The sequence below is a fragment of the Prinia subflava genome, chromosome 6 (assembly GCF_021018805.1).
Source record: "Prinia subflava isolate CZ2003 ecotype Zambia chromosome 6, Cam_Psub_1.2, whole genome shotgun sequence".
Classification (NCBI taxonomy): Eukaryota; Metazoa; Chordata; class Aves; order Passeriformes; family Cisticolidae; genus Prinia; species Prinia subflava.
This window is the reverse complement of record NC_086252.1, coordinates 14618669-14634943: the sequence shown is the minus strand read 5'-3', so window position 1 is coordinate 14634943 and position 16275 is coordinate 14618669. Positions and strand designations below refer to the sequence as shown.

General features: G+C 38.6%; 1 protein-coding gene across 7 annotated transcripts in view; it reads left to right on the top strand.

Moving 5' to 3' along the window:
- Positions 1–16275, top strand: part of ABI2 (abl interactor 2) — a 66131-nt gene that overhangs the window by 33879 nt on the left and 15977 nt on the right. For 2 of the 7 annotated variants that reach the window (XM_063400379.1, XM_063400376.1), the window contains exons 3-6: positions 1231–1407; positions 12034–12131; positions 12778–12924; positions 13932–14053. In XM_063400379.1, coding sequence (XP_063256449.1) covers positions 1231–1407; positions 12034–12131; positions 12778–12924; positions 13932–14053 — 544 coding nt within the window. Of the gene's footprint in view, positions 1–1230; positions 1408–12033; positions 12132–12777; positions 12925–13928; positions 14054–16275 lie in introns of all 7 variants that reach the window. The other 5 variants (XM_063400375.1, XM_063400378.1, XM_063400380.1 and 2 more) reach the window with 3 other exon arrangements.

Below are 16275 nucleotides of genomic sequence, written 5' to 3'. Positions count from 1 at the left end.
GTTCAAGGTAGCACAGGTTCCATTCGCTTGTTTTGCTATCAGTAGCACAAACAGCAGGGTAAAACAGTGTAGCCAACCCCACTGCCCCAGTGCCTGCCCACAGAAAAATAAAATAGACAAAAGTTTTCTATGAAAATGAGTTCTCATTTGTGCCTGTTCCCCAGTTACTGCAAAGCCTGGTTCAAAACCGAAAAGTGTTTCTGGTGCCATTCACAATCACTGAAGTGGCAACAAGAAATCTGTGAGTGTTTAGAAATCCTTATGGTGGTGGTTCTGGCTGTTTTTACTTTTGTTTTTTATCCTGTAGCTAAAACTTTTGTTCATAGTTTAGCAAATTTCCTATATTGAAAGCTCTTTTGTGAACAAGCAATTATTTTTGGTTTAAATAAGACAAGGAACTCCATGGCCCATGATTTAAGAGATTATATTTTCCTGGAAGAGATAAGTGGACTTCTGGTAGGATTTTCTTACTCTTGTTACCTAACAAGATTCATGTATGTATTTTTAGGCAATGAATTTTCAGCAAGACTTTGTCTTACACCAAAGATTCTCCTGTGTGATTTTAGTATATAGAGGGAGGGATTTCCAGTGTTGGCCCTAGGCATCCAAAGGGAAGGCAATGGGCTTAACCTTTGACTTTATTGGGGATTAGTATGGAACACATTCTAAAATCTAATCATTGGTTTGTGATGAGTGAGTTGTAATGACCAAAATACTTTCTTGATTTGTCTAAGTGAAATTTTATTCTGTCATAGGATTATCAGTGCTAATTTAACAAACTTTTACAGTGTAAGAAAACCTGCTTGTGGTTTGTTTTTCATGTCTTAAAATTAAGGTTTGGGAAGGGATTCTTACACTTCATCTAGTTGGAGCCTATGTCAAGGACAAGCTTAGAGAGCAGTTGTAAAATAAAAAAGGATAAGCGAAGGAATCCTATAAAACCGTATCAGTAAATTGATGCAAACTACTAAGAACCGAAAGAAGAAGGAATTTTGTGAAACTGAAAGAATGAGGGTAACAAAAATCCCAATGAACCCCCAGCTATTAGTGTGGCCTTAGAGGTGGTAAATTCAGCAGTAAGTTGAAGAAATGATGTAATCAAGTCTATGTAGGAATATGCTTAGTACAGTGTAGAGATCTTTGAAACATTAGAACTGATTTGATTTTTTTTATACTGACTCTGTATTCCAATGCATACCACTGTTAGTAAATACACTGCGTCTTTTGTAGACGGTGGACATTCACAAAGAGAAAGTTGCTAGAAGAGAAATTGGTATCTTGACTACAAACAAAAACACCTCAAGAACTCACAAAATCATTGCACCAGCTAACTTGGAGCGACCAGTTCGCTACATCAGGAAACCTATTGATTATACAATTCTAGATGATATTGGACATGGAGTGAAGGTAGGTGATATTGTTAAAACAGCCAAACTGCAAATTCATTGTCTTTGTATATTTTCAAAATAACCTGATGCTTTTCATGGTGATATACCAGTTTCTCCTTCCCTGGACAATGTGTCTCTAAACATGAGAGGAGTCCTGTCTGATTTCCAGTTCTGCCTTCCCTTTCTTTTGCCCCAGTGTTTCTAAATGTTGCAAACTCACTGAATCTGATTTCTGATTGGGACTGTGAGTCTCACCTTTTAAACTGATTCTGAATATCAACTTGTGTGATGCTGCTATTATTGTTTGGGTCAGTTGCCAGGGGTATGTGTGGGGACTGAAGGGCTAATGACCATCACTTTTCTGCCTGAATTAGCACCACAGGGTGTGATCCAGCTGTAATTGCCACTGGTTTACTTGGACGCTCATGCAAAGGAAGGGCTTGCATGGGAAGTGTTAGGGGCTCCCTTTTCTTCTTTCTGCTAGGGTCAGTTATGCTCAAACACAGTGATGCTCTTTATTAAAGGGAGCACTCTACAGCTTGTGTGCCATGTGGGGTTTAGGGGTGGGAATATTACTGCCACATTTAAAGCCAGCTGGTTTTCCCTTCCAAGATTAGGGAAAAGGAATTTCAGGGCAGAGATCAGACTGAGACACAACTGGTGGCTGTTAGGTGTACACAGCAGCAGGAATATCATGTGTGAGGTTAGATATGCCATTTGAAAAGCACGTCCTGAACATAAACACAGTCTTAACAGGTGTGAGTTCATTGTTAACTTGTGCTGCCAGGAAAACAAGTACGGAAATGAGAACACTGACAGTATTAAAGTTCCAGGAAGTGAAAGGTAAATAACACAAAGTGATATCATTTTTACAAGGCAAACTATCAAATCTGTCAACCTGCTAAGTAGTAGTAAGGTAGGATGCTTCTCCCAGTCAAAGTACACCAGAATTTCTTTTGCTTGACTTGTAACCGGATTAGGTTATCTCTGTTGTCCTGTTTGATTTGTCTGCTTGGATGGCCATGTAAATGGCAATAGGTTGTTTAACCTAACTTTTAAAATTCAAATTCTGAGCAGTTTGATTTAAATATCTTTCCCAAGTAATTTTACTTAAAGTGTTAAAAATATCCTGTTTGTTAACGGAAAGTCTCCTTTCCCCCATTTCTTACCCAAAAATCAACTTCTGAACAGATTTTAAAAAAGACAAAAAAGAATACCCTACTTTAATAACTACAATTTTGACCAGGAAATATCTGTGTTAAAATCTGCTACCAATTTTTTAATTTATGCAGGTCAGCAGATCTCCTTCTGGATATGGATGGAGCATATTAACCTGTAGGATTGCTGTTGCCAATATTTTAATCATCACTTTTTGTTTTAAGGACATCATTTTAGAACTCATTAAAGAATAGTTTTTAATTGCTCTGCAGCACAATCTTATTTAGCACTGGCTCTAAATCATTATAATTGATACCCCACTTACCTCAATGTAGCAGAGTCATACTAAGATGCAATGAGTTATGTTCTTCTGAAAGAATATAGTTCTTCGAATGGATGATGACTTGAGTGTGTTTTACATCCATTTGTTATACTTGTGATAGACCTAAATTATATTTACCATGCACTATGCAGATCTGGAAAATGAAGAAGTGTTGTGTACTTGTGAAAAAATAATCAGAGATCCTGAAGTCATGCTGTCCTTAAGAATGTGAATGTGTTCCAGTCAGGTTAATCCTGTGTTTAGGACAGAAGAAAGAACAGCTCTCTTGCTGATGGGGGAAAAGGTGGCCAGTTGTGCTTATGAACCTGGTTTTGTTCTGCTTGAGTCTCTACAGATTAGTTTATTACAGTTCTGGCTGTAGAACAGAGAGAAAAAAATTAAATAAATAGAAGCTTTAAATTTGCCTATATGTAGCTCTTTATTGTTTGAGCTGCTGATACTTTTCCATTTAAGTGAGCATTCAAAAGGAGTTGTATAAACAGCATTAAAGTTCCAGTTAGCATCAGGATTCCTCAGTCTGCATTCTTTGTCCTTTTTCTGCTGAAGGGCTTCTGCTCCAGTAGTCCAGAATTACCTGTTTTCAGGACAGGCAGAATGCTGATGCAACAGACATTCATTGCAACCCCTGAGAAGGATGGCAAGCTGGACAGAATAATACAGGAATGGAAGGGAGGATTCTTGGCTGAGAGATTCAGTATGGCATGCTGAGAGAAGTGGTGGAGGCCCTTAAGCATCTCAGTCTATCCATTCAGAAATTTGAAGATGATGTTCAGGAAGGGTTGCTCTGCGCTATTGTTTTTAAATAGATGTGAGAGAATTCACGTGCCTCTGTTATCATTCCAGCAGTCCCTCCTCATCTTCCCTCCCTGAAGCTACAGTGCTGCAAAAATCTAAAGAATCTTTTTTGTGAAAAAGATTGCTTTGCTTTCAATTTTTTTCGAAGGTTTCCCAAGTTACAAAGTCTTCCAACCTATTGTTCCTGCCAAAGAGTTATTTAGTCAAGAGAATGGGAAAGAAATAAGTGCTCCCTTCAGAGAGGTGTGCATTAAAGCGTTGTAGTTGTCAGGCAGTGCTGCTGAGGTCTCTGCAGATGGACCTTGCAGTGTAAGTGACCCCTGTGGCCGGTACAGGGCACCTGGTTTTCCAGTGGTGCTGTATGGGCAGAGACCATCCTGGTTCATTGATCCACAGAACTTTAAACTCAAAGACAGGAGATTGTCCGGTACATCACATTATGTTTCTTTTGAGTAGAGCAAGGTCTCTCCTAAGCTGATGGAAGAAATCAGTCACTCTGGATGCTCTACTATTTATCCAAATATTTAAATAATTATTTATTTTACTATTTAAATATTTACCTGAATATTTACTGTTCAGTGCTGCAGAAAGTGTAACAAATTTAACGATACATTTAGGTGAATTGGACTGAAAACAGATCATTCAAAGGGAAAGACAAGTAATTCTAGAAGAAATTATTATGGAGAAAGAAGATGTATGATATTGTGCCAGTAAGATGCAGAACTTAGTGTCAAAAAGCTGGCATTAGGCTTTAAAGTAAGATTTTGCTGTTGGTAATTTCCCAATTTATACTTTAGGAGATGTGGATATGTGGTACAGTGTCCATAGAGAGTGCTGTACTTCTTACAAGACTTTGCTCAATAGAGATCTCATGGCATCAAGTTAACCAAGAGCATTCTCTAGAAAAGAATATACCTTAGCTTAATATGTTAGAAGTTTCCATTTCAGCTACTTGTAAATGTGCTAATGATGTAAACAATGTAAATGAGCTCAGGCTCATTGATAAGGCTCATGTTTGACAGCTCAAATAAATTAATCTCTGCAGTTAATCCATCTAGATGTCATGATAGATTTTGAAAGAAGCTGCCTTTTTTTAGCACTGTAAGAACTTGAGTAAACAGTTACAAGAATTTGAATGTTAATTTTGAAGTAATAATTTCAAGGCTTTGTGGTCAATGTATATTAAAAGTTTCAGCTTGAAGATCTTTTGTTCATGACATTCTGCTTTAACCACTCTTTCTATGATCTACTGATACATTATTTTTTAATGCTGAATGCTTAACTTTTTTCTTTCTTTTTCCTTTCTCTTCATATCCTGAAGTTCCAACTAACCTTTCAATGCTTTTTTTCCTTACCTCTTTTATTTGCTCCATTTATGCATTAAGTGGTTGCTTAGATTTAAGGTAAGAAACCCCAGGGCTGGATTTCCATTCCTCTTCTGAGATTATTACACACGGGGAGATGATTGACACCAATGTTGCTGATTGTTTGAAACACCCACTCTCCCTTCTGTGTCGCAGAACTTCTGTTGAGTAACTCATTGTGGATAAGCATTTTGTGATATAAATTGATGTGTATATGAAAGGAAGTTAACACAGTTATTTTTAAAAGCTTTATGGTAAAATATTAGCTGCCCTCAGCATATCTAGCAGATCATTTATGAGGGAGGGATGTTGTGCTAGCCTTGTGTAGACAAAAGTGTACACGGACTAGATAGCAGCTGAATATGAGCCTCCCCCTGTGTAATATTCTTTTTATCCTATATACGGTGTAAGTTACGGTTTGATTTGGATTCATGTTTCAGTGTGAGATTGCTCACATAATGGGCTCCAAAGATCTATTACAAATCCAAATCTGTATATTATTTTTTAAAGTTGCAGTATTCTTAATTTTTTCAGAAACTTTATTATTATTTAAGCAGTGCTTAAATAGTCAGAGGCACTCATCTATGGAAACTTCCAGAAATTTCATAATTGTGTAAAAGACTTAATAACTGTTAAACAAGAAGATATGGGATTTATTTAGTTGAATATGAAATGAATAGTTCATCAAAGAACTCAGGCTGAAGTATGTCAGATTCTTTAAATGTTAGTAGTCTTAGTGGCTGCAGAAGCAGCAATAAACAGCATCAAATCAATTAGACAAGGAGTTAAGTTACATAATATTATGGTGGAGTTTATAGTATATTAATTGATAGGTTATAGCCTTTATTGCTTATGATGATCTCTTCCTCCTGAAGTGCAGCTGATTTGGGGAAAGAGGGAATGGAGGTTTTTTAGTAGCAGGTGCCACAGTTGTAATGAGGGAGCTGTATTTTAGAACATAGAATGCCAACATGTAGAAGGAGTATATTAATTAAAGGAAGTTCCAAGTTGACGTGAAATACTTTTAAATATTTTCTGTGCTTGGAAAAAGCTAAAACAATATCCTGCAAATTCCTGAGATTGGCTGTAAACTCAAGTATTTCTGTAGGTATCTCCACAATGTCCCTGGGAAATTGGACAGATGGTACTTTTAGTCAGGTATTTAGCATCTCTGATAACATTGGAAAACTCTTCATTTATGAGAGAATTCTCATATATCATTTGAAGTTTATTTTTACAAAGGTGTGTGAGGTGTACAGTATTTCAACTCACGTAGTATTTACATGCTTTTAATTTGAGAATGGCAAAATATGTCTTCTCCCTGTTTTTTTTTTAATGTCTGTTTACATAAAATAGAAACCTTTCATGTTGAATATGTCTTATTCTGGACACACTTAATATTGAATGACAGTTTTCTCAGTGTTCTTAAAAAAACAATTTGCAAACTCGATTTTCTTTGTTGCTCTCTGCAGTTGCAGTTTATAGACGAGTAATGGCTATCCTAAGAAAAGTTTTAAAATTGTGTAATTATAGATTATATATGAACCAACATATCTGTGCATTACCTGCAGTCTGCAGTGGCAATAAAAGTTACTATAGCTTTTCAGAGTAAATACTTTTTCTGTTTATAGGTTTGGAATGAAAACATTTTTTGTTATAACCCCATTTCTTTATTTACTAGAGTGAACCCAACTAGAAATTTGATTTGAGAAATCAAACATGTCAGTCAGCTTCTCACTGGCAAAACATGAGGGTTTAAAACAGAAAACAAAAAAGGCAAAAAGCATTGCAGCATCTCTCAGTAGACCTGAATTATTCTTTGTCTCACTGTAGTCACAGTGCATCAGGCTGAAAAAAGACTGAAAAGCCATTAATAACCCCAGTTCTGTGTGAATGGGTATTTTACTTCACTTAAAAGTGATTGGATATGAAGTGTTTAGCCTGCATTTCTTTTTCGTGACTGCAACAAACCCTTAGCCTTACCTAACAGCGATAATATTAAACTGACTGACTGTAGCATTGGATCTGTGTCTGAGTAACTTAAATTTTAAACAGATTCTGAAGAAAATTTCAGTTACAAGGCAGAGGAAAATCGGTTGAAAATTACATTGTTTAAGCCCTTTTGTATTCACCAGATTTGTTTCTTCAATTACTTTACCTGCGTGGATGTGGTAAAAACAAGTAAGCTCACTTGCTGAAGCTTCTACTTGTGGTGATTTGCCAAAACAGAGCTGAAATTTATACATTTCACTTCCATATAAGCTGGTTAATGAGCTGACAAGCAAAGGGTTTGATTAGACATGCACAGTAAGTATTTGAGTGGCTGGGCACAGCCTGAAAAGACATTTACTTTGAGGTAGCAGATGATGGGCCAAAAATCTATTCATCATCTCTGTACCATTTACAAGATGAAGCAAGGCATGGGAAGGGAGTTTTTATTCAGCCTCGGGTTGTTTTTCCCTGTAATTGGATATAAAATTGCTCAAGAAGGTCGAGGAACTGCCTGAGGTTTCTGAATATAATCTGTGAATCATCACTGACGAGACAGTTTTTCTTACTAGATTTTGGGCAAAAAATTATTTTGATATGCTGAAAGTTCTAGAAAATAGAGTGTGAATGTAAAGTACGACTTAAAAATTTCTGGCTGTGTCCAGCTTTGGAAGTAGGTCCTCTTAAGGTTTGATTGTGTTGAATATCTGGTATTCAGGATTTGGGGGGAAAAAAACAACCAACCAGCCAAAAATAACCCAAGCCCCCAAAAAGCCCATCCTTCTTGTGCTCTTGCAGGTAAGTGCCTCAGGTCTGTATAAATACAGGACATAGATGCAAATACTTATTGCACTCTCTAGACCAGCTCTCGTATCTTACCCAACTATGTATTTCTGCACTTCCTGCTCAGTGATTTTTTTTTTTTTTTTGCTTGTGAAAATATTCCCAAGAATTACATTGAATGAATGGCAGAATTTATCAGTTTTAGCCAATTTATTTCAGTACAAATTCCTTATACAGTGGAGTGCCAAAGAAACTCAGTATGTTCAATGCTGATAAAAATGTTAACTATGAAGGGAACTTGGTCATATGTAGGACCGTAAGATGGTGTTTTAATCACTGGAATCTATGAAAAACTACTGGCCAAAAATAGAAATTGACCAATTAGGTCTTAATTACTAAAAAATTAAACTTAAGAGGATGGTTTTTCTGAGTGCTCTAGTCAGTGCTGTATTGTGTCTTGAAGTCATCAGATGATACCTTTCTAAAACTGTAGCTCAATGATAGAAAATATCAGATGGAATACTGTTGTACCCTCCTGAAATAGAATGGTCCATAGGGATCCATTTCTTTACAGTTCATTTTACAGCTGTTGCTGTGGGGCTGGATCCCAGAGCATTTTCTAGGGTGTCTTACTTACCAAGGATCTGCTTTTTAAGTAGTTTTTGGAGTTTCTTCCTCACCAAAATTTCCAATTCCAGCTCCAGTGCTGACAAAGTTGCAGCTTTGGTGGAAGATACTTTTCTGTGGTGCATGTGCTTGTTAATTCAATTATTAAAAGCTTGTGCAAGGTATCAAGTAAAAGAAAAAACCAAACCACAACAACAAGATCTCACTAGAATTATTTGGTGTTCAACAACTTCTCATGGTAATATTTTCTTACTTTCTTTTTTTTTTTTTTCCTTCTGTGAAAGAGGAAAAAAAATGCTTGAAAAATCCTTGCATGCATTCAGCACAGACCCTTGTCCTGTTTGTCTGTTTACAGGCTTGTCTTCCTGCTTTTACACCAGTCAGCTGTGGGCTTTTCCTGAGCTCTGTGCCCAAGTCATTACTGCCTCTCATTTTTTTCCTGTTAACACAGCGGTTGGCTGGTTAACTGTGCAGTTGTCAGCAAAGGCAGAGATAGACACTCCTTTGTCTTCTGGTTGCAGGCTCTCTTTTGCTGTGCATTTTCTTAAAATGATTTGCAGGATTTAAAGTAGAAATCCACCCCAGCCCTATGGGGTCCTGCAGTCAAACAAACCACCATCAGACAGATGCGTTCCTCTGCTGTCACACGCATTGAATCAGCTGCATCTGGGTAGTTCCAGCTGTGCAGACTCAGGGAAATGATGTCTGAAACAGTGCAACTTCTGGCAAATACCTGCGTACTCCAGAAAAAGGATTTTTTAAACTTGACAGTGAATGCAAATGTGACCTTGAGTTCTGATGGTTGCTTCATTTTTTAGATGTTTGTAAGCGGGATGTGTGTGGGTGAGGATTTGTGTATGGAAACTGTATTTACAACCATATATGCAAAATAGAGAAGGCAATACAGTAAAGTTTTGAAGAGAGGGGGCATTAATGGCCTTCCTTCCCTCCCCTCAGTAGAAATTACTGTAGAAGGAGACAGCTGTATATACTACAGTGTTTTAATATCAATTTATGCAGTTTTAGATTATTTTAGCATCTTGCATGCTTTTATTTCCAAGGATCTGTCCATTTTGATCAAAACTGTTGAAATAATTGTATATTTTAAATTTCTCTTCTGTGATTATTTGGCTGTGATAAGTCAAAGGCGAAGTTACTTGTACAGAGTTGTTTAACATAGAGTACCTGATTTTAAAGCCATCAGTCCTGTCAGATTTGAAGACAACCCTGTAAATTTAAATTACTTGCTCTCTGAACACGCAATTTCAATGTTACAAAGTGATTTCCAAGACCCCGAAACTAAACCATTGTCAGTGAATTTCCTTATCTTTCAGGTTATTTTTTTAAAGGATGGTTTCTTTTTGCCAAGTTCCTAGGCTAAAAAGGGATCATCTTTTGTTTGGCCACATTTTCTAGAGCTTTCTTCCCATCCTTTGTCAAGGCTCTGTGTATTTGCAGTGTTAATGAAATATGAAGCAGTCACCACTGGAGTTCTGTGGTAGTGGGTGTTACTGCCCCTTCTGGCTGTACCCGGTGTGATGTTCCACATCCTCCACCTCAGCCATCCTGTCTTTGCATGTAGCTCTAGCCCTGGGGATGCCTAGAAGTTGGATTTTGTTCTTGCAGTCACTGTATCTAAAATAGTAACATTTTTTGTATTAAATATATGGAATTTTATATTAACTGTAAAGTGGTAGCCAGCGGTTACATCATCTCATCAGAACAATAGTGTAGCCAGTTAAAACCCCTAAATGCACTATTCAGGAGCACATGGATTGGTCTGTCGTCTAAAGACATCCAAAAGCAGAGGCTGAGGGGGCTGTTGGAAATACAGCACGTGACAATTCAGTGAGCATTTAATTAAGGTGGATTTTGTTTGTTTGTGGGAGTTTCTTTTGAAGATTCGAATAGGTAGGTGGGTGGAACAGGCGTGTTTAATGAAAGAGGAAATACAGGGGGTGCTGCAACTTTAAAAAAAAATTCAGATTTTGCTATTTCTTAAATGTTACGTGTATAGAATAAAATGTATTTCATTTTACACTTCCCTTTTCCCTTCAAGTAGTTGTAGTTCAGTGCTTACCTCATCCCTCACTTGAATTAACTTTAGATTTCTTGTTGCTTAGAGTTGGCTTAAAGGACTTTATAATGCCGTGCAAAATAATTTTGTCTTAAATTGACATTACAGAGTACACTTGCACAACTGAATCCAAACATCTGGTTTTGAATCTGATGAAATACTCCTTCCAAAGCTTGGATTTTCTTTTGCTCCCCACAGATTGAAAATGTGATAGCACTGGGATAATTTAGAGCCAGAGAATCAAGTCTCAGTGGATTAGAACACTGAACATATTACTCTTTACACTGTTGTCAATATTTATCAATTCACAAATCTAAACATTGCCAAGGTTTTAAGTGAGTTGTTAGAGTCAAATTTTGAAGGAGTAATTTGCCTTCAATGATGTTTGCAAATCCTCTTGAGTGCCTTGATTGCTGTTTCATTTTTCTGTGGGAGGTGGGGCAGTAGCCAGGACTTACGTTTTAGAGAGAAGAAACTCTGTGAGGTACAGCATGACAGGAAGAACAGAGAGGGATGTAAGCACACTTGTTTAGTTTTGCTGAGTGCCTCTGTGCCTAAGCAATAGCTCAGGCAGCCGTAAATGCGAGCTGTTTTGTAAGCAGACCGTGTATGATTCCTGTAAGGACGTGTGCATTGAGGGGATTTTGCTTGGCTGGCAGACTACAGGGAAGCAAAACGCACATTGCTAACAATTGTTTACAATGCCGAGATTAATCAGTCAGGAATGCAAATGAGTTTTTGAAAGAAGTTTGAATAAATTATTTTATGTAAAATTTACTTCATTAGTATTTTAACCTGACAGAGGGGAAGTGGACAACCGCAGTTATATCACATCACTGCTAAATATTTTTCTTCCTGTCCATCTATTTATTAACTCTCAGAGATGAAATTGCTACAGATTTAATGGGGGGCGGGGAAAAACAACCTTTGTATTTTTCTCAAACTAGCTTTCTCTGTATGTTTACATATATGTAACTAATATTTAAAGTAAATAGCTTTAAAAGTTTTTATAAGTTGTGAAAACATTAAAACATTATTAGATCATGTTTATAGATTACTTTGACTTCTCAATATCTGCATAAATCACATTAGATTGTGGCCTTATTAGATAAGCCTTAGTATTTTTAAACAGTATTCAAAAATATTTTTGCAAATTTATCATTCAGTAGTGCCATGTGAAACAACTGCCTTTTTCCCAAAGATGACTGGGAGATTCAGCCCAGTTAGGTGCAGTGTTTGTATTCTCAGAGATTTAATGTTTATGTGGTAGCCTGAAGGCAAATTCACTTTTTTGTACAATTTCTAAACGCTATGTAATAACGAGTCCTTTGAGCGCAACTCTTGACTTCTAGCAGAGTGGAAATTGCATATAAAACGCATGGCCTCTCAATTTTTTTTGTTTGTTTAAACCTTCCCCTCCTTAGAGATAATTGCTAAAGGCACCTCAGTGTCTCTCCCCTGGACCCTGAGCTCAGTGAAGGCCGTTTTTGTCCCCGTTCTTCCATGCAGGTCAGCACCCAGAATATGAAGATGGGTGGGCTGCCTCGCACAACACCGCCCACCCAGAAGCCACCAAGTCCACCGATGTCAGGAAAAGGAACTATTGGGTAAGTGCAGTTACAGAGTGGGTGAACAGAAGGGAAAAGAGGGAAGAGTCTTTTTCTGTAGTGGGAGAGGTTTCATGGTTTTATTTTAACCATTCACAAAGGCCAAGAGGTGTTATATCTGCACCCTCTTAATACTGAGCATGTCTTTGTATGTTAGTGTGCTGCTGCCAAAAGACAGTGGGCATCATCAGCCCTTCCCAACAGGACCCTTTTCCTCAGTGCAGAACACCTAGTCACAAACTTCAGAGTAAAATCTCATTAGCTGGGGCTTTCGCAGCCGGTGCTGAACTACTGAAAAATGAGTACGTGGCACTGTTCGTTAATTATTTGTGCTGTGCTTGATAAAAGTCCTTTCCTGCGAAGCTTATGAACCTGATTTTGACCTTAGGAAAATGTGCTTGAAGTGGGATGAGTGCTGCTTGCTGGTGTGTGATTATGTGTAAACATACAGAACAAGGTGCTTTATTTTAGTGCAAGACAATGGCTTACCTTTAAAACAAGAATAGGATGTACAACTGCAAAGTCATAGGAGAAGCCCATTTTTAATCCCACATTCGTGATTAGTATGTAGCTGTCTTTGAAAGGGTGAGAAGCTGCTGTTTTGTGTGCGTTCCCCTGACTGCTGTGGCTGTGCTTTGCCGTGCAGGCGGCACTCCCCGTACCGCACGCTGGAGCCGGTGCGGCCCCCGGTGGTGCCCAACGATTACGTGCCGAGCCCGACGCGCACCATGGCCCCGGCGCAGCAGAGCCCCGTCAGGACGGCCTCGGTGAACCAGCGCAACCGCACCTACAGGTACCGCCCGGCCCGGTGACACCAACTGCGCCCACGGCACCCCGCCTGCGCCTCCCTCTGCCGCGAGACTCCCTGTGCACCCTGCGCACCGCAGTCCCATCGGCCTCGTGAGAACGAGCACTGACAAAACCAGAGCAGGGAACCTCTCAACATCTTACACTTAGTCCCCTTCCACCGCAGTTCTAGTGCTGTCACTTAGAGCACGTCAGGAATTATTAGGATTGTGAAGACTTTCAAGGAAGTAGATCATGATACTGTTTTACTAAACGATTACCAAACTGGGGGAAGACTTCATACAGAACTTGCCTTCTAGATGTTGAAAGGCTGCTTAGATGCTTATACTTGGCATTTTTTACAGTCTTCAGTGTTTATAGATTGAATAGCTGAAATTGTAGCATAGTGTTTGGGGGATATTGATAACTTCAAACATAGGGTAAAGCCAAACTGCATTGCCAGAGGCTCTGCAGAAGACTAGCTTTCTCTCTAGGATAGTTAGTTTCATGATGTGATAGCTCTAAGCCCTTTCCTTGAATTCTTTACTTTTTAAACATAGTAAGTACTTGTGGGTGGCTAAACAAGTGGAGTAAAAAGATAAGAAATCTGAATTTTACTATCTTACAACATTTAGGCTTTAGTAGTCTCATATGAAAGCATATGAATCACAGTCTAAGCACTCTGTAAGTTTTAAAGTTATAGGAAAAAGGTCTGTATTTGCTCTGGAGGGGCTTAACAACCCTGGGATGATGTGCTTTGAACAAGGTTCTGGAAGTCTTTCATTTTTGTGCAAGTTCACTAAGGCTAACTTACCCAAAAAATATCTCTTGTGTTGTAGTCAAAGTGGAGAGTTTCAGGAAAGCCCGGCTTTGTGTAGGTTTATATCATGCTTGTTTCTTTTCCCTTGTTCCCTGTTAGTTCTCTGATTTAATGAGATGCTCTGTGGGGGATCTCAGCTCTCAACAGGAACAGCAGCACATTCACACCGTGGTCACTTTGGTTTCTTACAGCAGCAGCGGCAGTAGTGGGGGAAGCCACCCAAGCAGTCGGAGCAGCAGTCGAGAGAACAGTGGAAGTGGAAGTGTGGGTGTCCCCATTGCTGTTCCCACGCCATCTCCTCCCAGTGTCTATCCAGGTAAATGGAAACTTCTTGTTCCTCTTTCTGCCTCACTGTTGACCTTGAGCTTTTGCAGTTTCCTAAACTCCAAGGGGGAAGCCCAGAATTCATTGCTGTTGATGAGTTTGGAACAAGTAGTATCTTCTCTGAGAGTGTCTGATGTGCTGTAATGTTCCTTTTATGTATTAATTTATCAGAATTTTTTGCCTGGCTGCCTGCATGTGACAAGGTAGGACACAGCACCTTTTTCAGTGGGCTGAGGGACACTTCTCCCTTGTCCTTTTAAGCAAATAAATGTTTTTTCATTGGCTGTTTATGCAGATACATAGAAGTATGCTTTTAGAAAATTTGAATGAGAGGCAAGCACAGAGTAAATCTTGAGTAAATCAATGCAAGCCTGAATTGGCACAGAGATACTTGCTCAATGCAATGGCCCCAGACTTTTCCAGAAGTAGAAAGTGTTTTAGTACTTCTTTTTCCTTTGCTCAGCCTTTTCAGTGAAGAAGAGCCTGTAGTTGGCTTGCAGTGAAATACATGCTTCTGAAACAAAGAGCTGGAAATGTTTTGGTTTCCTCTTTATATTTTCTAATTCATACAAAAGCTAAAGACAGCCACGGTAGAGATTGGAGCATAAATAACACAATGCAAAGACATCTTTCATGTCTTTCATGAATGGCTTTCACTGAAAAGTTTTGGGTTGTGTTCCCTTCAGACCTGGAAAGAAGTGGATTTGCTTGACCCCCATTTACCATCTACACAGGAATGAGCCTTTCTTTAACAGCTCCATTGTTTTCTCATCTCGTGCATTCTGAAATACTGTGCAGCTAATAAATAGCTAACACTGAATAGTCAGAGGCTTTCTCTAATCCTTGCTAACATATCTCCTTATTAACTCCACCTCTTCCTCCTCTCTTCACTTAGCCCCTGCTGGCTCAGCTGGCACTTCTCCCCTTCCTGCTACCTCTGCTCCTGCCCCCACTCCTCCTGCTCCTCCTGCCCCTTCCTCCGCTGCCCCAGATGCTGCTGCTGCTGCTGCAGGAGCTCAGCCCCTTGCTGATGGCTTCACCTCTCCAACTCCCCCTGCTGTTTCTTCCACACCCTCTGCAGGTGAGTGTCTGCTCCAGCTGCTGGCCTGATGAACCCAGATGTGATCATGATCCAAGGCTTTGCAAAGTGACTTCGGCAGCAGTGACTCATAGTTTTTTTAAAAAGTTTAACGAGAAAATATCTGCTAATACCCAACGATAAGGTTATGTTTACAGTAGACAATTCAAGGTGTGCTGATTTTATGAACAGCAATTATTTAATTTTATAATTTTATTTTTATGTTTATACAATTTACTAAATCATAATTTTATTTCTGTTTGGATACTGAGAACCTCATAGAATAATTATGTTTGGTGGGAACCAGCACTGATAGTTCTGGGTCTTATTAGTCTCTTTCATAAATGCAATTTAAAAAAAAAAGTAAATCTGGGAAAGTATGATTTATGTAACTGGTTCCTTCAATGCTGTCAAATGACAAGTCTCCCTTTAATGAACTGATGAAAAGGGCAGGGGTTTTGTGTCCAGTATTAGGTAACATACAAGTTTTTACTGTGCAGACTATTATTAATGCATTTTGTTTTTATATGTGATATTTCAGGTGTATATTGCAACTTCCTTTTTTTAGTGCTACACTTTTCATTTTCTCATGTGCTGAAGTTGCTGAGTGTCACACTCACCAACCATAACACTGTCCTGTATCACCTTTTGAGGAGGGGATTGCAGTGTTAAAATCTCCCTCAGACAGCCAGATTCACATTATGGTGGAGGCTGCTTATAGGGGTGGGAGCTGAACTCTGTGTTTATTAGTGTTCATCTCTTAGTGAAAAATTGCACCAGGTTCCAGAAGCATTCTTGAAATTGCATGTAGTTTAAAGGGCTGTGGCTCATAGAAAATGAGAAGATATTTACACTAGAATCCATAATTGTGACCAGAAGTTTCTAAAGTATGTGAATTTTGGTCTCAGAAGATGGTCGTGATGTCTAAACTACTTTCATGAAGATGAGCTGTGGCATATGGGGCCTCAATCAGTTTTCCATTTTTGATGCACTGTCAATATCCCAGTTCTTAAGCCGTGTTGTTTCTGCGTTTTTAATAAGTCAAAATCAAGCAAAGATTAATATTTTAATGACTGTAAATTCACATTCACAATTTCATAAGAGACATTTCATGTGAGTTACTATTTTTAAGTTCT